This window comes from Bubalus bubalis, chromosome 3 (assembly GCF_019923935.1).
Source record: "Bubalus bubalis isolate 160015118507 breed Murrah chromosome 3, NDDB_SH_1, whole genome shotgun sequence".
Taxonomy (NCBI): Eukaryota; Metazoa; Chordata; class Mammalia; order Artiodactyla; family Bovidae; genus Bubalus; species Bubalus bubalis.
The window spans coordinates 38,603,545-38,630,282 of record NC_059159.1 but is presented as its reverse complement, the minus strand read 5'-3'; the positions used below and the strand labels follow the sequence as shown (position 1 = coordinate 38,630,282).

The window sequence follows — 26,738 nt, the reverse complement described above, 5'->3', positions numbered from 1 at the left end:
CTTCTTCCAAAGTATATAATATATATTTAACAGCACATAAGAAGACACCACTTGAGCTTCCCTGGAGGCCAACAGGAAGTATTTTCACATATAAAAATTAAAAATTTAAACTTTCAAATCATCAGTATTTTTTAAACATAATACAGACTTACAAATTGTTCAACATTAACCCATGACCCCACCCCTAGCACGAAAATCCACCCCAAATCCAGAAGTCACAGTTTTTTGTTCCTAAAAACCCCACAGCACTGAACTTGATCTTCACTTCAAGCTGATTGCTAACGAGGCTCCTGACAGAGATCCCCGGGGAGGAACGAAGGGCGGTCGGCGCTGCAGCTCTGATCTACCCGGGCAGCACGGCTGCACCTCTGAGGTCAGGTCCATGTGAGTCAGCCCCCACACTAGGATCCTGGAAGAGTGAGCTGGCAGCTTCCCTAGTCTTTTCCTCTCGAAGGCTGTCCGATAAGCACCTGGGAATCGACTTTTCTTGGAAAAAGGGTGCTGGTAAAGCTGTCAGGGCCAAGGCAATAGTGAGAAGTTCAGTTCTCTGCTCTTTGGATGAACTGTGTAAAACTTTTCTCTTAAAAGACACGATGTTAAAAATATTAAGAAAAAAATGTCTACAAAATCTGGAGGGCTGCCTTTTCCTCAATGGGTAAAGCTTGTGGGGTGGTGGGAAAAGAATCAAGGGCCCAGAATTATAACTCTGCAGCAAAAAGATTAGATGGATGCCCTTCAAAACAGGTCACGTTTCCTAAGATGTCTTGCTGAACTAGCAAGAGCGGAGGGTGACTGCATGAGCAAGAGGGGAGGGGCGCCAACTCCCAAGGGGGGTGGTCCTACTGTGCGCCCCGCCCTATGCAAGACTGTCAGGTTTCAGGGCGGCCGCCTCGGCCTCCAGGGCATCAGGACTCAGCCTCTGAGCCAGAGCTGCTTTCCCGACTGACTTCGATCTGGAGAGATGGCAAGTTGTCTAAACGGCTCTTCTTTTGGCGAGACTGTTCTTTCTCCTTAATCAGAGCCCCCCATGCCCTCTGCAGCTCCGAGTCGTCTTCCTCTGTGCCCGGCGCCCTGTGATCCCCTTTCTTCATATTCTTTTCTTTGGTCTTGGGTGCAGATCCTAAGCGAGTCCATAAGCTACCTGTGTGGGTGAGAAGGCATTTCAGCTCTGGCAGTCGATGCTGAGCAAGAGGGGCACTGCAATGCCTCACGTGCAGGGAACACTAGGGGTGGGGGGCTCTGGGGCACTTGCAACCAGGGAGCAGCCCTGGGCAGGTCCTCCCAGTTCCCTGCCGGCAGACAGGGAACTGGACCTGCTGGGAGATTCTCCCAGCTCGGGGATACGCACCCCACCCAAAAACCCCCACACCAGACACATCAGAATGAGCTGGGAGGCTGCCTGTGCCCCCTCTGCCCCTGTCTGCTGAGACAACCGCCTGTGCACAACTTCTTCCGTCAGGAGTGGGCCATTCCCAGGCCATCCCCACCTACAGCATGCTGCAAATTCATGGACCTGCTACCCTGTCAACTTCTGAGATTCTGCCAACTCTCCATTCACTTTCTAAAATGTTAGTATTTGACAATAGACAAATACATAGAATTTCATAGGATAGCCACACGATAAGGCAATTAAAAGTTTTATTTATAAAGGCTATAACTTATATGGAAAAATGATCATGATAAAATGCTATATGAAAAAAGTACGATATGTATACGGACAAAGGTTTGGAACAGCAGGGAACTAAAAAGTATTTGTGTTAATCACAAAGACTCAGGGGTGAGTCTTGTTTCCTGCTTTCTATGTTTCCCACACTGTTACCATTATTGTTACGATGATGATTATAATGGAAAAGGGAAAAATAATTTATTTTTCTCCTGTGCTGCTTCTGTCCTGTATTAAAGTATTTCCATGCTGTACCCATGGTCTCTTCTCTTACCCAGTTCCCTCCCCATCAGTTCCCACTGTTACCAACCTGACTTCTTCTCTCGAGTATCAGAGTAGAGGCCTTTAACATCCTGCCTGGGAACACCCAGCCTACTATGTACATCAGAAAAGGGCTCTCTCCGAACAACTGGATTACTACCGAAAGCCTTTTCCGGAGAATATGGTCTTTTTCCTAATCGCTGGCGTATATCTAGAAAAAGAAAGAAGCCCTGCTGTGACCACGTGACTATACTTTGTCATCTGTACTGCCAACCTGAGATCTTCCTGAGTAAGGACATGGGGCCCAGCACTACCAAGCTTCTAAAAGCCTTCCCTCTATACAGCCTGGATTCTCCGAGGAAAATTCAAGTGAGAACCCACAGGGGCTCGCAACCGGGGGAAACCTTAGCTGACTGCTTCAGAAAGGAATTTTTGAGACAATTTTGAGAATTGTCTTTTTTTTTTCTTCTTTGAATAGTAGAATCAAGAGCAAATAATTAACAAACAGTGCAGCTAATGAGAAATACTGCACGTTCCCTGAGGGCAGAAGCCCCATTCTTTGAACATATAAGAAGCTAGTCAATAAAGACTATTACATTGAACAATAAAGGTAATGAGACCGACAAAAAGCAAAGCATCAGGGGAAGCTGTCCCAAATCAAATCTGCTTTTCCTCCAACCCCTCCAGAATCTGCCAATCCTCTGGAGCTTTCTTACAATAATAGCAACAACACAAACATTCGTGAGCAAGGCCCTGTGCTGGGCCTTCTCCCACCTCGCTCTGCTCTCTGAGAACAGCGCCCCCATCTTTCAGCCCCTCAGGCCTGAGCCCCATGGCTTCTTTCCCTTCCCTCCCAGTGCTGAGTCTTCCTCCTTTACAAGGCTGGACATTTTCATCAGAAGATCAGGTTGCTTCCCACCGCAAAGAACTCGGTTTGCTGACTGAGATCCTGTTTCCTCTCCGAGGCCTCGCTCCACTGCCACCTGCTCTGAGATGCCTCCCACAACAGGCTTTCCCCCAAAAGACCCACTCCCCTCTTCGCTCCCACAGCCCACTGCTCATAGTGCCTACCGGACCACTCACTCCATTCAGGTTCAGGAGGAATTACTGGAGCATGTGCCCTTAGGCTGCTGCATCGGAGTCTATGATGAGCTGGCATCCCCTGCGAAGACTTACGACACCCCCAGTGCCTAGCCCGGGCACACGGTGGGTATGGCCTGTTATGTGCGTGTCTGCACATATAAACTCACCAGTTCAAATTCTTAACCATTTATACAATACTTTGACCTAATTTCTATTACCCTTATGTGTACCAATGACATACAGAGTAAAATCACTGTTGGGACAAAAATATCAAAAGCTAATATTGCAAAAATCTGATTAAATTTCATGCCCTCAAGTTCCAGTGCCTAACCCAAAATTTAGAAGTGATGAATCAGGACAATTAAACTGGTCCCCAAATGACAGTGTTTTATTCAAGAACCTCCCCTGTCCGCATTTGCTTTCTGGAACTCAGGACAGAGCCCAGGAACACAACCGAACAACAATACCTGTTTTAGTACTGCTGCCAGCTGGCCGTGGACGTGTGTGCTGACGTTTTTCATCTAACAGATGTCTGACATCTGCAAATTTCTCAGCTGGCAATTTGTTACCAATTCGGTTTTTTATATTGCTTGTGGATAAAGTATCTGCCCTCATGGAATTCCTTAAAAAAGAGAGGCGGGGGTACAGTAAAGCAACGTGAACTGTGGGACAAGACTCACACAACAATCTCACACACTTTGGAAAAAAGCAATTTAAGAAACCCAATCTAATACGGCCAACATTCACTTAATAACACCATACACCAGCAGTTATTTGCTCACAAAAGTCACGACCGGCTTGCCAAAGAGGCCAGTTGGGGTGAGCAGCTCCCAGAGGTTTCCGGGGTGGTTTCCACACACAGTATCTGGGAGCGATCACAAAGCACATAATTGTGCCTGCCCTTCTCCTGGGACACAGGCCTAAGTAGAGGCCTACGAAGGACTGAAGGCCTCTGCTTCTCCAGACTGTAGGCCTCTGCTTCTCCGGACTGTGAACTGGTTGTACTCAAGATATAAGATAGCCTACAATCCCTTTCTTTAAAGGGAAGACCTCTCCCACTGTGTCAGGGCAAGGGCATTATTCTGGCAGCATCTGCCATTGGAAAGTTCTCTAAAAACTAAGGATGTGAACAAAGCCATACAAATCAACCAGCTTACAAGTTTCTTCTTCCCTTTTCCCAAACACACCATCAGGAACTCTTAAGAGAGCACCCTAGCCTCCAGCCCTCTGAGACATGCCTCTGCTCTCTGCCTTCGGGAATCTGCTCAGCCCCACTAGTTATCAAAGAATGTACTTCTTTGTCCATGAATACCAAAAATCACCTAAGGCTGGTGAATATCTAGGTAACATGTGGTAATGTGAGTGGGTAAAATCTTTTAGGAAGGAAATTTAGCCATACCACATTTTAAAGCATGTGCATTGTTTTGCACAATAACTGGAATGTATCTAGTTAGTCCAACAGTAAGAAAACAGAAATCTAGGGAAATCTCTGGTGGTCCAGTGGTTAAGACTCTATGCTTTCACTGCTGAGGGCCCAGGTTCAATCCCTGTTCAGGGAACTAGGATCCTTCAAGCTGCAGGATGTGGACAAAAAAAACCCCAGAAATCTAAATGTCCAACAGGAAGGGATTGGTTCAACAAATGATAACACTTGGAAACAAGGGACTACATACAGTTGAAAAAAGAACAAGTGTCTCCACTATATTAAATGGAAAAAGCATATTTCAAAACAATATGAACAGTATAACTTAATTTTTGTACAAATGCATCTATAATTTCCCCATATGTTATATATACACATAAAGCTGACAATAAAGTTATTTACCCAACTGCTAACAGTCACTCTCTTAGGGGAGGATGAGATTACAGGTGACTTCACCTTCTGTATCATTCATAGTTTTTATAACAAGGATCATTTCTTGTTCATTAAGAGGAAAAACCAGATGCTTTTACTCAAATTCTATAAAGGGCTGAAATTAGAACCGAAAAAAGTGATTATAAAATTAAGAGGTACTAAGAAGAAGTTAGTAATTGGATTTCAATCAAATTAAAAGCTAGCAGTGATAGAAAGAAAAGAATATTTTTACCTGATATTTTTCAACTGAGATTCCACCTCATCAGCATACATGGTCATTTTCATGCTTTTCTTTGGTGAAGGAGTGGAAATCATCTTCAGCTCTAGATCATAGTCCATTTCATCAGAGTCTGAGCTGCTGGCACTGGACCGCCTGGACGTGCTCCGCTCCCGGGTCTGCTTGAGGGCCGGGAGCTCCTCGTGGTACTCCACCACCACTCTGTCGTCGGCATCCATGTCCTGCTCCTCCTCCTCCTCTTCTTCCTCTTCAATAGGTTCCTCAGGAACATTCACTAGTCCTAAGGAATTTAACCAAAAATCATTATTAGTTAAAGCATGAATACTAACACCTGATTTTCTGTTCTATATCAGTGACCTTTGTAGAAGATGAGATTCCCATCCTAAGAGTTTACTGGAGCACTGTCTCTAACAGTGCTGATCCGGTTACCATTCTGACCCCTACAACACATGAACACCTAGGTAAAGGATGGCCCAGCAGCCTGATGTAATTTTATAAAGTTATCTAAAATATAGACCCTCATCATTATTCACAGATTCTAGATTTATGAATCTGCCAATTTTATTTGTAATTCCACAACCAACACCCATGGCACTTTTGTGGTCGTTTGTGGACATGCACAGGAGCAGCAAAAAATTGAGACACCAGCCATGCAAGTTCCCAGGTGCAGGGAAACAGTCTGTCCTGCCTTTCTGTTGCAGCTCTCAAACACTGTAAACAAGGGTGCTTTTGCAGTCCATGAGTGCTACTTTTAAACACCTTTGTGATTTTTATTGACGATTTCCCTGTTTCAAACAGCCTCCGAGCATAATTCCAAAGCTGTCTAGTGTTCCTAAATACAAGAAGGCTGTGATATGCCTTATGGAGAAAACACATGTGTGAGACAAGCTTTGTTTGGGCGTGAGTTCCAGGGCTGCTGCCCTTGAGTTCAACGTTAATGAATCAACATGTATTAAATAAGGTGTCCTTAATCAGAAACATATATCAAATTAAGCTTCTATATTGATCAGTTGACAAAAAGTGTGATTAAGAGTCTCTGAATGATTTTCAATGATCACAGTGACTTTATAGAACATAACCACCATGAATAATGAAATGTACCTTTAAAGGTCATGGAAAAATGCTTATAAATGGAAGAAGCACAATATAAAATATATGTCCACAACAGTTATATTTACTGTGAAAAGAGACAAGAAAAATGTAAAATGAAATCAGTTCTTTTTGCTTTTTAATTTCTTTGATATGAATACTAAGATTATATGATAAAATATCTTAAAGTAACTGAAACTGGAAAAGCTTAACTGTCTAACAGAAAAGTATGTGCATTAAGATGCAGATTTCAAATATCCAAGTTTGGACATTCACATTAAATTAAAATGTATAGATTTCACCTCTCCCTGTCCCTACTACAAAGATAAAAGTGTATGCCTGTTTATTCTGTGTTTGTATGCTGACTTGGCTGGTTCTACAAAGTGTGTAGATTTTCACAGATCAGTTTCAACATAAAAACAAATCTCTATAAAACATAATGAAAACAGTTCTTTAAGAATAAGCACCAAAAGAAAGAAAGCAGGGAAGAAAGGGAGACTTGAAGGGTGGGAAGGTGGGAGCCCCAGGGAGACAAAGGAACAGAAAAAGAAGAAAAGAAAAAAGACAAACAAAAAACAAAATGAAACCCGTGTTGTATTCCACTTCACTGAGGCATTCACGTGCACAAGCCAATAAGCAGAGAGTACTAGACACAGCAGCTTATTTTCATCATCAGACAAAAGAACAATAAAATCAACTCGTCTGACAAAATAATTTAAAATTTTTTTCATGCAGCTTTTGTTATTAATTAGGAAAATTAGATTCCTTAGGAAAAGTTTTAATTTTTCCTATATTTTGTCTTTATTGTTAGAATAGCTTTTATAAAATCATTTGACCTCTTTGTATGGGCAATTTCAAATTAACTGTGACTTGACTTACTTTCCTATATGTTGGCAGAGGGTGAGGGCAAGGAAGAGAGGATGATAAAGTTTGGAACCTTAAAGGACTGTATTAAGGATAAAAATGTCATTTCGGGAGCCAAACATGTGTCTACCCAAGAGCTGAGCAGGCAACTACCGGAATGTCGGTGTTTATAGGACGTCAGGCCAACGTCGTCCCCAATCAGGGCTCTCTTCTTAATAACATCCCGCTGAATGCGACGGGAATGGTATCTCCGCTTCCTGCAACATCGCCAAAATAAGCACAGAATCAAAAACCAAGAGGAAGGGCCTCGACGTCCACTAGTTAATGTCAACTACACCCTGACGCGACGTTAGGTGCTGACACAGACGTGTCGCATGAAACCGAAACTCAGCATTCTCACACCATTTACCACAGTTAAAAGCCTTGAGCGCTTTCTTCTTGTCTTCCTCACGTCCATCCACACACGGTGCCGACAGTCCACTGCAGAATACCCGCTGAAGAATACCAACTAATGTAGATCCCTGAAGGATTATGAAAAGCTTAAGTACTATATAAACTATTGTATTTAAGGTTTTGGACTCACCAAGAGTTACTAAGGATTCCTTTCATGCCTCCGTAATTTGGATTCCCATATTTCATGTAATACTGACTTCTCCTTGCTGCTCCAAGTTCCTTTTTGTCATCTAAAAATTAATTACAACAGTTACCAAGGACTCCCTGCAAGTGTGAAGGCAATGTTAAATGGGTTTGAACAAACAGAATGTTTTTCATAGCTGGGATCAGATCAGCACACTCTGCCTACAGAAGAGAAAGATGCACTATGACCATTCTGAGTCCTCCTAAAGCAGCGCAGTGTTGAGGGTAGAGCAAAACTCAGAGTCGAATGAGGTTAAGCTGCTGCCGGGGAGCTGACTTCAAAGAGAAAATGCCAGCAACAATAACAACAACAACGACACAATTCCCAAGAAGCATAAGAGAGTGTAGGTTATCACCAGTGTTCAGGAATCAAAAAGGCTTTTAGAAGAGGTGGCACTTTCATTTCCCTCTGAAAGATGATACTCATTTCTGAACGACACACACTAATAACACAGAATCAGGGTCCAAGAAACAGGTTATACATAGGTCCATGTATTTGGTAAACCATGCACTCAAATAAGCAAAAGGAGAACAGATCCCATTTATCAAGGTAAAATGCCAGTTAACAGGAAGAAAAGGTGCTCAGTGAACACACATATTTTCACAATATAAAGGCCTCTTGACAACTCCATGGGCACGCACTCACTACAAAAGATGAATACCGATGAGAACGCACCCAGTGTTCCAGGTAAACCTAGAGGCGTAAATCAGAATGTGCACCCTACGAAAAACACGCCCACCAGCTCCTTGGAGAAATGGCTGATTCCAGATCTGGGACTAGGAGAGTACAAGTTGAGACTGGCAAACCAAGATGGCTCCTTGTGCCATAACTGCAAGAAAGTACTCGAAGAATCACGCAGGCGTGTCGAAAGAACAGTGTGAAGAGGCTCTACTGATTAGATCCAAAATAACCTGTGAATCCAGAAAATGACAGAAGGAATGATAGCCCATTGAATAAAACTCCACGAATCTAAACTAATATAAACAAGTAAATGCATTTTTTAAAAAACAGGTAAATACATCAATAAATGGGTAAAAAGGGAAAGCTCTCCCTTACAGTTAAGTGCCAACTAGTAAATGAGAGAGTTAAAAAATCATCAATGGATCTAAAGCTCCTGTATGGCAATCTGATGAGGAACAGGCTATTTACATAGCCTCAAAGCATCTCTCCACAAAACTCCAAATTATAAATGGAAAAAGAGTAACTTTACAGTGAGAAATCTGGCAACTGTCACCTTAACCAGGAGATGATGGTTAGCATCCCCAGGAAGGGTACAAATGAATGCAATGTGCCTCCTGATACGACACACTGAGAATGACACAACCTCTGTGGTGTAAACGCACAACTCTAATTTAATTACAAGGAGACATCAAACAAACCAAAACTAAGGGGCAGCTTACAAAATAATGAGCCTGTTCTCTTTAAAAATGTCTCAGTCAAGGAAAACACAGCAGAGGAGTGGCTCCATATTCAGGGACACCGAGGGAACATGGCAGACTGAAACGCCCAGTCCTGGAGTGGACCCTAGTGTAGCAGGGAAGGAGTACCAAGAATAACCCAAATTTACTTGACAATCATCATCGTCGCTGTCGTCATCATCATCAAAGACTGCCCACATACTGCACTCGATGTGTGCCAGGCAGTTTTAATATACACGGCGGGGGTACTGGTAAAATCTGAACACAGACTATGAAGTGGATAACAAAATGGCACTAATGTTAAATTTCCTAATTTTGATGACTGTGTAAAACAAAGTCCTTGTTCTTCAGAAATACTTACTAAAGTATTCAAGGGTGATGGGTTGTCATTTCCAATAACTCTCAATTGACTCAAACCCACTCCTCCCACATTATTAATGCATATCAAAATTACTGTGCATAAAAGGCCTTATGAATTATTAATAGGCTTTTAATTTAATTCTTCTGAGAATTAGAGCTGAAAGGTACTATTAGCAACATCTAGGAAGACACTGCCGTGATACATGAAATTTTTAAAAATTTTCATAGTTCAGATGATAAATTGGCTGAAAAGCATATGGGGCAAACCAGCTTTAACAGAAAATAACTTACTTTAGCCAGATATCACAAAAGTATACAAATAGCTATTATCCACTTTCAGTGTCTGAAATTCCAACTCAGGCAGCAAGTCATCGATTTTGTTAAGTGTAGAATGTTACAGTTTGAAGGATCTTTGAGATTACTTGGTCTAAGTTCCAATTCAAAAGAGAAGGCGTCACTTAATAAAAATCACTTCATTAAAAATAAAAGTCAGGGGCTTCCCTGGTGGCTCAGTGGTAAAGAATCCGCCTGCCAATGCAGAAGATACGGTTTAGAGTCCTGATACAGGAAGATCCCACATGCCAAGGAACAACTGAGTCCCTGCATCACAACTACTGAGCCTGTGCTCTGGAACCCAGAAGCCACAACCACTGAGCCCACACACCATAGCTACTGAAGCCTGGGCACCCTAGAGCCTGTGCTTTGCAACATGAGAAGCCACCGCAATGAGGAGCCCCCACTGGCCAAAACTAGAGAAAAGCCCGAGCAGCAAGGAAGACCCAGCACAACCAAAAATAAACAAATAAAATTATTATTTTTTAAAATCAATACCAATTATCATTTACCTTTTGTAGCAAATCTCATGAATAACCTATTTCCTTTAGCAAGCTTGTTAGCTGGACGAAGATCGTTTCTTAGCAGCGACTCTTCTTCTACCTGCGACAACGTGTCCAACTTAAGAAAAAAAGAGCATTTTCGATATAAAAATTAAAGCCTTTTTTCATGTTCATTCAGTAGCAAAGATACCATGGATTAAGGAAGCAATCTACTTTTAATAAAACCCATAAGCATCACAGCACCAGTTCCTCTGCAGAATGTCTAAGTCAGAGGTCTTCCCTGACCACCTTGTCTAAAAGAATCATCTCCATCATTGTCTATCCGCTTACCCTTCTTTACTTTTCTTCATAGCACTCATCACTTCCTGACATTACATTACATATCTGCGTATCTGTGTATTGTCTGTCTTCCCCACTAGAATGTAGGCTCCAACAGGGCAAGGACTTTGTTTTGCTTGACGCTATATCCCCAGCACCTAGAATTTGGTATATAGTAGGCACTTAATAAATAATTTAAAAATTAATACACTTTAATATTTCCAACAATAGTACATATGCCATTAGGAGATACACCATTACTTGCTATTCCTTAATTTTACTGATTAGATAGCACTGCAAAGTCTTTCTCAATAAAACCATTTCCTTTCATACAGAAGTGTGAGTACTAAGATCTCAAGATGAATCGTTCATTACACCCACAAGAACTTAAAAGGCGAAGAGCCTGGGCCCCCCTCAGGAGGTGCGATGGTGCTAGTCAGCGGAAGAACACAACGTCCTGTCCTAAGCCTTTAAGGCTCAGGTATCAAGGCTGTAGGCAACTGTTTACAGGGAGAGCCCACAGACACCTGTGCCCTCTACTGACCTCGGCATCACTTGTGGTCTCATCTTCAACTTCTCCTTCTTCAGCCTCATCGTCATCAGAACTGTCTTCCTGCTTGTCTAAAATGGAATGTGAGGGACAAGATGAATCTTCACTCCATCTCACATATATTAAAAGTCTAACATTGTCTCCTCCTCTTTATTAATGATCCAAAGCATCATAGCTTGTTTCGGAAATAACTGGCAATGAGATACTACTACGTTAACATTGCACAGAATTCAAATTGTAAAGAATAGGACCTTCAGCCCCAAAGTTCCTCCTCTGTGGTCAGTTACCTTTTTTACTTTTCTCAGATGACTTTTCCTCATTGGCATCCTTGCTTCTTATCTTATCCAGGGCTGGCAGAGAACTCATATTGATAAGGGCTCTCGTGGCTGTCATTTCATCCAACCAAACCACATTACCTAAAATAAGATGTAAAATAACACATCACATCCAAGTGATTAAGTTTCTTGAGAGCAGAGACTACGTTATATTCACTGCTACAGTATCATTCGGCTACGGACTGGCATCAATAAATGTACAGACCAACCAATGAAAGAAGTATAGAATCTGGTAGTAAAAACTTCTTTAATAAGATTAGCCTAGAGAAGTACTCCAAACTGGGTCCCGCAAAATACTGGTCAGGTACTCCATGAAAAAAAGTCCTATATATTAAAAATGCCTGGCACACAGTAAGTGTTATACGTAAGTGCTAGCAGTTTCTGATGATGATGATGAAAATGTCAAACAAATGTCCTTTATCCTTTATTCTTCTGCCCCTCACATGGAAGCCCTCCACTCTCCCTTGTCATCCAGACATGCTACATGATGTTTCCCTACTGTAAAGTGTGGGTGATGAGGGCACCCATGGCATATATAGAATGGAAGAGTGACAGCCACTTGGCTTTGCAGCAACCAATTTATTTTGCTCCTTTAAGAGAATTTAGCAAGAAAAAGGTCTTGAGACGATCAACTTTAAAGCAGCATTTCTCAAACTTAAGTTACCCCTGTATCTCAGTTTGGGAAATGAAGGTCTCAAGATTCTCATTTTTTGTTAATAACATGGTACATTGTTGTTGCTGTTATTTAGTCACTAAGCCGTATCTGAATTTTTTGTGACCCCATGGACTGTCACCTGCCAGGCTCCTCTGTCCATGGGATTTCCCAGGCAAGAATACTGGAGTGGGTTGCCATTTTCTTCCCCAGGGGATCTTCCTGACTCAAGGGATCAAACTTGGGTCCCTTGCACTGGCAGGTAGATTCTTTACCACTGAGTCACCAGGGAAGCCCAATATGCTACATGGTCTTGAGCAAGTAATTTCCCTCCTCTGTTTCTGATGTACATGAGGGAGTGAGCTGGACGACGCTAAGGGTCCCTCAAACATTGCTTAGATAGATAGTTTTAATTAGTTAAATCAGCTGTTAGCAAATCCAGCCCATGACCCATTATTCATTAATTCATTCATCAACCATCCATTTATCTACTTATATTTGTACTTTATTTATTTAGTTATAAGTAACATATAATAAACTACACACCTGCCACCTGTTTTTGCAAACAAAGTTTTACAGAAAACAGCCAGGCTCATTCAATTATATGGTCTATGGCCGTTTTCATGCTACAATGGCAGAGCTGGGTAGATTCCACAAAGAATATATATGGTCTGCAAAGCTTACAATATCTTTTATCCAGTCTTTTATTTTTATTAAAAAAAAAAAAAAAAAAGTTTGCCAACCCCTGATCTGGATGGTCTAAGTTAAGCAAATAGAAAAAAGGAGAAAAATCTTTTAACTCAGTCATGTTTCTTCTTTTGGTGATTTAACATCTAAAGAAAGCAGCCAGAAAAACTGGGAAAACCAGGTCAGCATGCTGGCAGAAAATGAAGCCAGACTAGAAGTGAGTCAGGACCAGAAGCCAGCAGAGTGGGTACCGAAGGTCAGGCTAGACTTGAGAGTAGGGACATAAGTCAGAAATCACAGTTAGCTCACAAGCAGAACAGCCCTAGATTAGGGCCAGCAGATGAAGCTCGAGAGAACACAGACCAGAGCAAGCAGAGGTGAGAGGTCTGGCACAGCGTCAGAGGGTTCTGGTCTATTTCCAGGTCAGAGACAGCCCTCTGAAAGGCTGTTGCAATGACAAGGCTGAAAGCCCTGAAAAGGCAGCCCCAAGTCTATGCAGTTGGACTCACGCCTTTGCTGGGAAACTGTGGGTGTCAGGAGGGGTCTCAATTGCGTACCTGGATTCAGATGCCAGCAACCAACCTCCCAGCAGCCTGACCACCACCCCTGAGCTGCCTCGGAACACTTATGGAAAATGATATGGCAGGCTGGCTAATGTACAAGGACTCTGGTTCTCATCAGTGGGAAATTTTTCTCTCCTGGGCTGAAGGCAGAGGTTAGACATAGTCTGGCCACAATCGTTCACCATTTGAGATGGCAAGAATTCTTTTAAAATCATGTATGAAAGCATATTCAACAGAACACTTTGGGGGTACTTACAGGAGGTATCATCCAACCACTCGATGTGAGCTGGAGGATATTCTTTAAAATAGGAAAAGACATCCTGGGTGCTCATCTCATCTACTCCGCAAATGTAGATTGTCTCCAGTCTCACTTTGGGGATTGCTAGGAAAACAGGACACAGAAAAGATGAGAGAATTTTCCCACCTGCTGCTGCACATCCCACCAGCACCCCTTTATGATAGTTCAGATAATACGTATTTTAAAGGGAAATACACTGGGACTTCCCCAGCAGTCCAGTGGTTAGGACTCTGTGCTTCCACTCCAGAGGGTACAGGTCCCATCTCTGGCCAGGGAACTAAGATCCCACATGTCACATGGCAAAAAAAAAAAAAAGAATATGCTGAAAGAGATGACAATTATTTCAAGAGAAAATAAGACTTGACAGCAAGGCAAATTTTAAGTTTTTATCACACAACAAGAGCATTAAACAAATGACTTAATTCAGAACGGGCTTATTAGGCTGAGAAAGATTAAACAAGTGGTGCTTATAATATACACAATACCTTCTCCTCAAAATGACCTGTAGTAATTAAAGGAATACCAAATGCAACAGGATTATACACTGAACTCGATAAACTGATTCTAATATCTTTTAAAGGTATGTCAAAGAGAAACGTGTATTAGTCCAGACAATTCTGAAAAGAAGAAGAGACACTGCCCTTGGATGTAAAGCTAAGTCTGAAACTGGAGTAAAGAAATCCTACAAACCGGTAAGAAAATGACAGTCCCAAACAGAAACGGGCAAAGGACAGGAGCAGGCAATTCATACAAAAAGAAAGAGGAAAGGCCAATAAACACGTCAAGAGATGGCTGGCCTTACTACTAATCAGGAAAATCCATCTTAAGACAAGGTATCAGTTTCCACTGACCAGATGTTTAACTTAAGTCTTTTAGTATCGGTTAGTGGCAGAATGAGACACGGCCTCTGCTGGTGGAAGTGTGAACTGGCACAGCCACTCTGAAGGGCAACTCAGAGTACCTACTACAAATGAATTAATAGGCTTAGGAATTCTCTTCAATATGTGTCCTAACACATGGGTTCACAGAGTGGCTCACACAAAGATATTCGTTGCAGCACTATTTTAATAACCCAGTAGCTATCAAAGTAATAAATTATGGCTTATCCATATCAAATGAATCATGGTTTATCCATATGATAGTCAAAGGACAGTAAGCAAGCAGTTAAAAACAAAGAGATAATTTATCACATACCATGGAAAGATTCTAAGACAGATTACTGAGTGAAAAAAAAGATGCAGAAAAATACATACATTAAAAAAAAGATAAATATCACCAATTACTTTCTAAAGGTACATATTTATTTACACAAATATCTAGAAAAAAAGGCTGGAATAATTCAGTCCACACTGATAATAGCTCTTACCTCTAGGAAGGAAGAAAGGTTGAAGGCTGTGGTTAAAAGGAATCCCAGCATTACCAGAACTGTGTGTTAACTTTACATTATTTAATCTTTTTAATTGTGAAATACATCACAAAGAAAAGATCATCAAAATATACATCAATGAATGTATCAAAAAATACATCAACAAAGAAATTTTTAAAAATATCTTAGATCCACCACCTAGCTTTACGCTTAAATTCCTGTAACAATGCGAGGCAAATAAAATGCTGCATATAATGCCAGGCCCTGTGTAAGCTCTCTGTATCCCTTCTCTCCCCAGCTTCTCCAAAGCAGTTCTGTCAAGAATTCAACATCCACGACTCTTAAGGATGCTTTTATATGTCATATATTTTATTTAAAACAAACTGAAAATACACGTGAACATTTCCAGATAAAAATTCCTTTTTTTTTTTTTGTCATTTTGAAGAGTAAAAGATAGGTTTAATGGGAGCCCATTCAATGTGGCCAGAATAAATTGGGTAAGTATTGTTCTGCCAACTCAGATTCATGAAGACAGAGATATCAAGATTTATTAATCCTAGCACTAATCCTTATTAGTGCCCAGCAGTACAACAATGAGCAGAAGGACTTCTCTGGTGGTCCAGGAGCTAAGACTCCAAGCTCCCAATGCAGTGGGGCAGGATTGATCCCTGGTCAGGGAATTAGATCCCACATGCCTCAATAAGAGTTTGCATGGTACAGCTAAGACCTGGAATAGTCAAACAAATACATAAGTAAATACTAAAAAAAAAAAGAAACATGAGCAGAGACCCAAGTGAGATGTAAGCCACACTGGCCATGCAGAGTGACTCTAACATGCAGGGTGGGAAACTGAAGGGGTAGCCTGGGGAACCTCCTCAGTTCTTGAAACTAAGTGGCATGATTTTGGAAGAAAAAAGTCCTATGAGAAGTAAAGAGCTGGTTCTGAAGAAGGTAACAAACAACAAAGAGAGCTCCTGGTGAAGGCAGAGGAAACAGACTACGGAGCAAGAGAAGAAAATCTTGGAGATGCTGATATGAAGAAGGACTAATCATATGTGAGACAAGCTCAAGAAACGATGGAAGCCTGCCAAAGCAGAATGTCCACACTTTGTCACCTTGCTGACAACGTCACTGCTTAAAATAAAACAAAGCAACAAAGACGGCACCTAGATTCAGGCCCAGCTGACGAGCGAGGACTAACTGCTGAGGTGGCAGTAAACAGATGGACCGGGGGATGGAACTGGGTATTCACCGAGTGCCAACTGCAAGCAAGGGGGTGAGGGAGTCATCCTCCCTTCCAACAGGGAAGACCCCAATTACTGACAGGTAGCAGTATACAAAGGGCTCCTTGGTGGCTCAGACAGTCAAGAATCTGCCTGCAGTGCGGGAGACCCGGATTCGATCCCTGGGTTGGGCAGATCCCCTGGAGGAGGGCATGTGGCAACCCACCCAGTACTCTTGCCTGGGGAATTCCCATGGACAAAAGAGCCTGGCAGGCTACATTCCGTGGGGTCACAAAGAGTCAGACATGACTGAGCAACTAAGCACAGTACACAAAACTCAAGTGTTTAGGAAAGCAGATTTCTGAAAATCCAAACAAGTAGTAGTCAGTCCAAGCCTAAGATCAGAAGGATCAAAAAACCTGGAAGACACTAAACACAGTAACTCAGAGTATGAGAGGTGATCCCAAGAAAAGAGAACGCAGCAAAGCTTAGCTGAGCATGACCTGCAAAGAACATGCATGGGAGATGGATCAAGGGCAAATTAACAAATATAAGAGAACAGATGTAAGAATCTGAAAAACTTTGTCAGGCTCTAAAACAACATACAAAGTGCCGATGACAGACTGTCCAGTGAAGAGAAAGACAGCGGCATGACTACAACGGGGAAAGCAAAAATAAAGTCCATACTCGGGAGAGACTAGAAGGAAATCCACAAAATGCTGACCATGACTGGGTTTGGGTGGTAGACTGTGGGCAACTCCTCTTCTTACTTCATTCTCCAAATGTTCTTTGGTGGACATGAACTGTCTGTCTAACATCTAAAGAAGAAAAGGTTATAGTCCAGAGCCAACAGGCTCAACAAAAATGCTGATGGTTGGTTTTATTTACAAGTGTTTGGAGCAACACTGCTTTGGGAAGATGATGCAGGAAAAAGGGCAGGACTGTTGATCAATTTTGCTACAGTACTAACAGACAGCAGCAGCTATCATTAAGTAAGAACCAAAACCAAGACAGGTGACAAGGGCTTTAGAAATAGTCTTTTTTTTTTTTAATCTTTTGGCCTCGCCCTGTGGCATATGGGATCTTAGTTCCCTGACAAGGGATCAAACCCATGCTCCCTGCATTGGCAACAGAGTCTTAATCGCTGGACTGACAGGGAAGTCCCCAAGGAATAGTTTTAATAGATTCAAACCCTCTAGTTTAGAGTTATACCCCACTGTACTGACTAAAACACGAAGCAGTGATTTCACAATCGGGTAATAATCTCTTAAGATTATTGCAGGGAAGGAACAAGGTACCTTAAATCCTTGAGGACTAATCCCATACTGACTTTCATAAAAGAAGAAAAGAGAAATTCCCAAACAGATCAAAAAGACTGTCATTCTCAGAAATTTTTAAAATACAGCTTAGACAGAATCTCTGATCCCTTAAGAAACCAAGTCTTTTCCATAGGAAATGATAAGCCAAGCAGCAACCCAGCTGACCTCTTCTCTTTCCTGACTGGATTAGCAGGCCAAGAAATTCAAAGAAGACCACAGATGGTGTTCTACCTCAAGTTTATTAAGGCACGTAATCTAGATCCCCATGACAATAAAATAAGAGATGGGCCAGAAAATAGAATAAGACTACCATTCATGGATCTGTGTGTCATGGCATGATATGGGATTATCCTGTTTGACATTTACCAACAACTGGATGAACATGCAGAAGCCATATCAAAGGGAGGAGCATAGCTAAAATGCCGAAGGGCAGAATTAAAATGAACGTAACTCCACAGGTTGAAACGGAGTCTTGAAATCATGATGGAACTTAATCAGGATAAAGAAAAAGGCAAGTTTTTTAAGGACACAATGAGAAAGACTCTTTCGACAGGTGCAGTTCCTGAGGGAAAGAACGGGTGCTCTGGTTGACTAGAAGATGACAGCTATGAAGTGGTCAGGACAGAGACCATGGTCAGAGTCCTGCCAAGCACTCCACAAATCCAACCAAATCTGGAATCTGCACCTCACCTGGTGAAGCACAGCAAGAAACTGAGCATGCTCTAAAGGAGGGAGACCAGAAAGTCTTGTCACATGAGAGAGTCCAGGGAACAGGCTGTCCATTCCTTCACCTGAAGAGTTACTGTGTGAATGAGGAAATGACTTAATGTTGTTCTAAGTGTTATGCAGTAACTAACAGATAGAAATTACTAGAAAGCAATTTCTTTTCAACATGAAGATGTATCCAAAAACAAGACTGACCGCTTCATAAATAGCTCTCATGCCACCACTAGGAACTCTACAGGCAGAGGCCACAGACCGCTGGGAACTTTGCCTAAAGGGCTGCAGCACCGGGCCAGATACGGGATCCAGGTGACTCCTAAGGTCCCTCAGCCATGAGGGCATTGACCTTGGAGATAAAAAGATCCAAGCTGCTTAACACCCAGTCACTCAAGAGTAGCAGGGCATTCAGTACAGACTGGTTTAGCACACTGCATCCCTGAAACTAGCAGAGACGTCAGGAACACGGGCTTCAGTAAGACCAGCCTTCTAAGTCAGCCTTGCTACTTACTCCCCGTGGGACCTTGGGCAAGTTTCTCAACCTCTCAGCATCTTCCTTTCCCCACCAGTAAAACAGAAATGATAACGCTTTCCCTGCAATGGGGTTGCTGAAAGGGTACATTAACCACACAGCAGAGTGACTGGCATGTGGGGAGCACTTATAGAATGGTATATTTCATCACTGTTGATATTAAGAAGAAGAAATAACCCGGTACCTTACTGTGGCTGCAGGAATCGAGATGTTTATTCCAATGTCCCCATTCTCACAAGAGGCTGGGCCACTTAAATGGCTGTCTGGAAGATGGAGAATGCCAGATAATAATAATAACTAACATTTACTATGTGCCAGGCACCACTCTAGGAATCCTAACATTTTGTTAGAACCTCCCAACAACCCTGGAAGAACTAAGTTAACCTGACTTTCCAGATGAAGATACTGAAGTTCTTAGAGGCTAAATAACTTGCCTAAGATCACAGAGTTAGAAGGTGACAAGTCAAGATTTGAATACAGTCAGTCAGGCTTCAGAATCCATGCTCTTAGGGTACAGTTAACCCTGACTGTACAACAGAATTACCAGGGGAGATGAAAAAATAGTAACTCTGAGATTTATCCAAACCGACCCCCTACTCTAATTTAAATCGATCTGGGAAAGGCAGCAGGGTTCTCTGGAGTTCAAGAACACAGTCTGAAGCCATGCTGCCTTCTGGGCCAAAAACAGGTTGTAACGAGCCACTGATAGTCCAGGGAGATCTACAGTCTTTTATGAGTATCTTCAGAATCATGAGATCAAGACTGTTTTTCAAAAAGCATTTTTTTTTTTTTTAATTAAAATTTAACCCCAAAAGAAGAGATCCTATTCAGGAGGGTATCATATTCCCATTTTATAAACAAAGAGAATGAGACCTAAAAAGGTTCACTAACTCGCCCACATTCACTAAAGAACTGACACTGGATCCCAGGAGGGCGCTGGCTCAGAAGAGTCCCAGCACAGGTGGGAAGAGAGACTGATGTGGGTAATCAGGGATGCTGCAGAGGGAATGACATCTGAACCAGACAAAGTGTGGGACAAGGAAAGACAAATCAGCAGGGTGACAGGCGTGAACGAGATCAGAGGCAAGATGTCACATGGAATGCGCCAGGACTAGAAGTATTAGGCGTGGTGTGAGACCACGGCGCTCTCAAGGTGGAGCTGTGGGAGACGCCTCCGACGTCTGTGTGGGTCCAGTGCGCAGGCACACGGACGACCAGCTGCACGGCTGGCCCTGGCCTCACAGGACTTTTCCTGAAACAGACAGCCACTCGAGCAGGTGCCTGGAAACCTAGCCTGCGAGGCAAGCAAGGTCAAGTTTCCAAGTTGAACACGATGCAGAATAAAAACAGTGAAGTGGCATCCAGAGTTGAGCTACTCTGAGCACTGGGAAGGACCGAGGAGGCCTGGGTCTCTGCTATCATGTCATACACTGTAAGGCAACAGAGCACAACAGTTAAGAGCGAGGCTTTAGAGTCAGATAGACCTGGGTTCTAATCCGGACTCCACTTTTACCAGTTGTGTAAACCTGCGCATTTATTTAATTTCTTTGAGCCTGTTTCCTTCTTTGTAAAACAGGGATAAAAATATATTCCTCGTGGGGTTGTTGTGAGAAATGAGTAAGAAACAAATATGTAATGTGCTAATTAACACAGTGCCTCATAAGAGAGCAAGTTCCTGACAAACAGCAGCTATTCTTTCATTCATTCCACAGGTTTTTATCAAATAGGCAAGCCTAGAGAAACTCACACAGCAGAGCACAGACCTTTAACGTGCATTCAGACGGCTGCCTATGAAGCCCTTCGCCAAGTCTCAAATTTGCAAATACAACAAAGGGAGATCATTTGCATTTATGGAATAATAAACATGGCTGTGAACTCACTAAAAGGGAAGCAATAATTTTCCCTTCTATTTATAAACCATCTTCAAAAACTGGGGTAGGTTATTATATTGAAGAATTCAGGGTGAGTTTCAGGAAGCAAAATACTTAACCTTAATAAAACACAAAAATAAAGTAAAATCACAAACCTGTATCAACAGATGTATTAAGGGTATCCCTCCCCAATCTGACTCCTCTAAAAGAGTCTCACTGTGATACATTCCTGCTACATTTAAAGGCAAAGGAAAGTGAACACTTATACAATACTGCAAAAAATGAGTAAGAGTCAGTCCCAAAGAGCCACAGTTCTAATCGCCGATCTGCCACCAACTCCATGATGTTCTCTGGAGCTCCTTAGACAGTCTCCTCAAAGTCCTGACACAGCCAAATGAATACACACACACACACACACACACACACACACACAACACTGAGACACAGCTAATGCAGCTCATCGTTAACAGGCCACCTCAGAAGTGGCGAATTCACAAGTTCCATGTGAGGTGAGGCCAGAAGCACAAGGCCGTGGCAGGGAAACTGTGGAAAACAACCCCCAGACACCCTGTACCTTTCTTCATCATGTCTCGGTCCAAGGCTACATTTCTTTGGGCAAGATTTACTTCTGATCGAAAATGGAAGCGCTTGGCTCGCTGTTCCTTCTTTTCAATTGCTTCCTAGAAGGTGCAGAAAAAAAGCCAAAGAAGTGAAATGTGGAGGAGAGTTAAATCACAAACATCAAATGATACACCAGCGACAAGCAACCCAGAAGGTATAAACAACACTGTGCCTTGCCTCATTTTTGCGATGAACAGGGTATTGGCAATGACTGGGAGAGTGGACACTAACGGTGCTGCAATCTGCCATCATCTCAGGATGACTCAGTGCCTATCAATGTATCTGTGCAGAAACTGAGGCACAAGAAAGTTACAATGTTTGCCAGGGGCACTTCAGCTGGTAAGGGGCAGATCTTCTCAGCGCTATTTCTAGAAGCCCCACAACCGCCCCCATTTCACATCCTCTGTGTGCATGGTAATCACACCTATCACGTTATGTCTGCCTGAGCAGTCCACTCCCTAAAGCTTTTTCTGTGTTTAAAAATAACACTGAAGCCAAGAAACTCTCTCCTCTATTCTAAACTTGTGTCCACAGAATTGCCAGTTTTCATCTTGAAGTGACAAGAAGCACTGATGCTTTCTGAAAAACCAAATAATCAGCTTCCTAATTTTTTTTTTCCCCAAGAGCTAAAATATACCCAGGTCCAACTGTGGGTTTCTGATAGCTCTTTGGAACCTTCACTAATTGTATATTGACTTTGCCACACTAATTGAAGGTCTGACTATAGAAAGCTTCTGGGGATTGGTAAGGCAGCAACACTTCTGTTATTTCCCAATAGTTATGTTAATTTTCTCCACTGAAGTCTTCCCATTGGAAACAACTAGTTTATCTTCCTTTGGTAACAACCAAAGTACCAATTCTTGGCTACCACCCTTTCCCCCATATATTTGTTTCAAATAATGGTAAATTGTGTAGGCTTAAGAACAGGATTGCATACTGCTTTTTCAGTTTCAGTAAGAAAACACCTTCACTTCATTCTATTTTCCTGTCAAAAAAGATGATCAGTTCTTTCTTTTTGCCTTTAAGCAATGTGAGACAGATTGAGACCCAGATAAAACACAAAAAAGCAAGCATGACATACTTATTTTTGCTTTCATACATCCAATATAGTAACACAGTGTTATTTATTCAGTTTTAATTCAACTCTTTAAATGGCACACATTAAAATCAGAAGGAATGTTTAAGCTGAATATCAACACCAATTAAAGCAACAAATAAGTACTGATTGTAAGGAAAATAATATGTCTGGTTCTGTGAAGAGCTGCAATGAAGCTGATAATCTAGTAACAGCAATCACCAGATAAAAGGCAATACTCCCAGGCAGTGAAAACAGTTCAGTCTGCTTGGCCTTCAAAGTTTAGCCACATATGCATGAAAGCCTATTTTTCTAGGCCTCAATCAGTGAGGAATAAAGACATTTACTAAAGGCCTACTATGTGCCAGACACTTTTATGCTTTGCTTCATTTAAAGTGGAAACAGTTTACACATTTTTTAAAAAATGGATAGGGACATCTGCCTGCCAATGAAGGGGACCCAGGTTCTATCCCTGGTTGGGGAACTAAGATCCCACATGCTGAGGGGCAACTAAGCCTGTGCTTGGCAACAAAAGATCCCATGTGCCACAACTAAGACATGACACAGCCAAATATATATGTATGGAAAAGGAACAAACAGAACTTTTTCTTGGACATGGTTAAGCACAGGCGTCTAGTGATTTTATCTTCTCATGGATTCAAGAATACACAAATGCTGCCTGAATGTTCTCAGGCATCACTGTGAAACACAAAACATAAACTTAAAAAGGCTTAATCCAACAACAAAAAAGGTGGTAAGGAATAACTGCCGTTCTACAAGTCCTAGGGACTTGCTCATTAAGTTCAACCGCTTCTCAAAATGAATAAATGAATCACGGTGTATCTTACCTTGGAGGTGACATCAATTCCGGTGATGAAGCTGCCAGCCTTGTTTTCATATCTTCTGCTTGTGTCCTAACACGAAGGGGATGGGTGAGAAATGCTAACAGGCAACTGAGGACAAGCGCATGATAAACAACAGCCTGACAACCCATTCCTTCTGGACAGTCTTCCTTTCAGCAATCTGTTCCCCACCCTGACAACCCTTTATTATGAGGAAGCCTGTCCCAGCAACTCCATAGTAGCAATCAACCACTCTCCCAAGAAGCTTTTTCTAAATCAGAGCCTGTGCATAACCTAAAGTAATTCCATCTACTGAAGGTATCCGTGTAAATGAAAATCCAAAGGCATTCGTGAGAAATACCCAAGATGTGGTATAGTCACTCATCTCCCCAGCTCAGACTGGACAAATTCATTGTGCCAGGCCACCAGATGGGGCACAAGTCTTCACTGAAACACAGCAAGTCCAGGCTCACCTCGACCTTCTGGGGGAAACGCTACACTGTGCAATGAAAACACGATGAGACTCGCCAGTCGGGGGACTCAAATCACAGCTCTAAGGTTCACTGGTTACAAGACACTGTACAAGTCCCCTGGCTTCTCTGGACCTGGGTTTCTTCTGTGGCATCTGCCTACCTTTCTGACCTCTTACTGCTCTCCCACTTGTGCTACAGAACTTTCTGTTCCTCCAATAAATCAATCCTGTTCTCATCTCAGAGCCTCTGGGTTTACTAAGTTGCCCCTGCTGGGAACAAACTCTTCCAGATCTGCACATGGCTAGCTCCTTTCTGTCACTTAGGGTCCAGCTGAAACGTCGCTATCCAGAGGACTTTCCTGGTGATCCTGTGGCATTCTGCTTCCTGCTCTCCACAGCTTCCCTCTGCACTCTTCCATCCCATTAACATGTTTTATTTTCTCCACAGCATTCACCACTATGGGAAATTATTAGTTAACTTGTGGCCCCCAACTGGAACATAAACTCCAGGACAGAGTCTGACCTTGATCTTGATCAAGCGGCTAGGACTGTGCCTGCCACAAAGCGTGGGGATGCAACAGTACAGGTCCAACGGAATGAATGAAGGGATGACAACATCTACTCCACAACTTCCGTGATATTTAAATGATAACATGTAAACCACTCGATTAACTGTTGTTGCCAGAGTCATTATAATTTACAATCTGTAGTGCTCCTCCATTTTTTAAAAAACCTTTTTCCATAATTTCAGTTTAAAAGCAACACTTGCAGACATGGTAAAAAAGTGGACCAGGTCAGATGAGAAATTAAGTACCAATACTCGAGAGGAGCCACGCAGGCCTGAGACCAGCCCTAAGAACCGGACATCAGACCACCAAACCACAAGCAAAACACCTCTCGTCATTCCTACTGTGACAGAAGAGAGGGACCAAGGACCACTGCTGGCTCGCTGATGTTCTGATTCCACGAAGGTTGAGATGCTGGAGGCACGGTGTAGCAGTGAAGGCGCGCGGGGACGAGATGACCCTCAAGTCACAACAGAAACACTGAGTTTCTGCAGCTGACAAGCCCAGCCCTCTCAAGGGAAACCGCGGGTGCTCCGTTTAACAAACACCAGCTAAACCGGAGCAGGATGCCAGCGCCCCGCTCCCCGACAGTTCCTTCTTGGCCGCTCCAGGTTGTGTCCCCGCCCGGGGGGGCTCCCTCTGTATCTCAAACTGCACCCCCCAGACAAGCCCTACCCCTCCGCACTCGCCCTCTTGCACAGAACGGCTCGGAGGCGCAGCGAAGGGGGTGCCCGCAACTACCCCCCCAATCTCTCCGACCCCTCCTCCTCAAGCCCCCTTAACACCCATTTCCGGGCGCCAGGGCGTCCTTTCTCTCGCTCCCCCGTCTCTGCTCCAGTCTGGCGCCCCCGCCCCTCGGGCGCTCGCCCCGGTGCCCCCTTCCCCAGACTTCCCCACGGCCCCGGCCGCCTCCCCTTCCGGCTTGCTCGGGCGCGGGACACTCGCTCTGCGACCTCCTCCTCGCCCCCGCCCCCCGCCCGTACCGGGATCAGTTCCTTCAGCGAGCGCCGAACGGGCACGACCTCCAGTTCGCCCTCCTCCACCTCCATGGGCTCCGGTTCGCCTCGGTCCAAACCCGCTTCAGGCGACGGGAGCCCCAAGGCTGGCCCCGCCGGGGCCTCCGCCTTCACCGACACTCGCAGGCCCCGTACGGCCGCCATCGCCGCCCGCCGGCCGCACCACTGAGAGCCCGCCCGGCACACTGCGGGCTAGAGCGTCGCTGCTACTGGCCGCGGAGCAGCCGCCGCTACCTAGAGCGTCGCCTTCTGCGGTCAGAAAGCCTTCTTAGGTTCCGGCGTCCCCTGGTGGCAGGAGGGACGCGGGACCGGTTGGAGCTGTATCGGGTGAAGAAGAGGCGGGACCGACTGGGAAACCGGGGCAGGGCCTGATGTAGAGGACGGTCCCTGAGCTGACTGCCTAGAGCAGTCTGGGCTTAGAAAATAGCTACACCCTCTCTTGATGAGGGCGAAAGGGAGAGTGAAAAAGCTGGCTTAAAACTCAGCGTTCAAAAACTAAGATTATGGCATCCTGTTCCATCATTTCATGCAAATAGATGGAGAAAAAATTGGAAACAGTGACAGGTTTTATTTTCTTGGACTCCAAAATCACTGCGGATTGCGACTGCAAGCCACGAAATTAAAAGACGCTTGCTCCTTGGAAGAAAAGCTATGACAAACCTAAACAGGTATTAAAAAGCAGAGACATAACTTTGCCAACAAAGGTCCATCTAGTCAAAGTTATGGTTTTTGCAGTAGTCATGTGTAGATATGAGAGTTGGACTATAAAGAAGGTTAAGTGCCAAAGAAGTGATGCTTTTGAACTGTGGTGCTGAAGAAAACTCTTGAGAGTCCCTTGGACTGCACGGAGATCAAAGCAGTCAATCCTAAAGGAAATCAACCCTGAATATTCATTGGAAGGACTGATGCTGAAGCTGAAACTCCAATACTTTGGCCACCTGATGCGAAGAGCCGACTCATTAGAAAAGACCGTGATGCTGGGAAAGGTTGAAGGCAGGAGGAGAAGGGGACAACAGAGGACAAGATGGTTGGATGGCATCACCGACTCAGTGGACATGAGTTTAAGCAAGCTCCAGGAGATGGTGAAGGACAGGGAAGCCTGGCGTGCTGCAGTCCATGGGTTTGCAAAGAGGTGGACACAACTGACTGACTGAACAACAACAATGATTATATAACCTCTCCCTACTTACCAGGGAAGGGGGCACAGTTCTTGAGGTGCTAGCCTGCTGTGTTCCCCCTTTGCCTGGAAAAGTAACAAAGCTACTCTATTCCTCTCAAAGAAAGAAAGAATAATTATAACAAGACAGAGGTGTTAGCTCCTGTTACAATGGCAATCTTACTGCAATACAAATGTATCAGATCAACATCATGCATACCTTAAACCTATACAATGGTATATGCCAATTTT

At 43.4% G+C, this 26,738-nt stretch overlaps 1 protein-coding gene across 1 annotated transcript; it reads right to left on the bottom strand.

Annotated features, from left to right (window-relative positions):
* Positions 1–25,537, bottom strand: NCBP3 (nuclear cap binding subunit 3). The gene is made up of 13 exons (XM_006079698.4): positions 25,298–25,537; positions 23,283–23,348; positions 21,313–21,418; positions 13,666–13,791; positions 11,460–11,588; positions 11,167–11,243; positions 10,314–10,422; positions 7,637–7,736; positions 7,207–7,310; positions 5,095–5,380; positions 3,475–3,629; positions 1,974–2,135; positions 1–1,141 (listed from the first exon to the last, which is right to left on the bottom strand). Exons 1-13 carry the CDS (start codon positions 25,472–25,474, stop codon positions 906–908), a joined length of 1,833 nt encoding a protein of 610 aa, XP_006079760.1. The 5' UTR covers positions 25,475–25,537; the 3' UTR covers positions 1–905.
* Between the last annotated feature and the right edge of the window lie 1,201 nt (positions 25,538–26,738).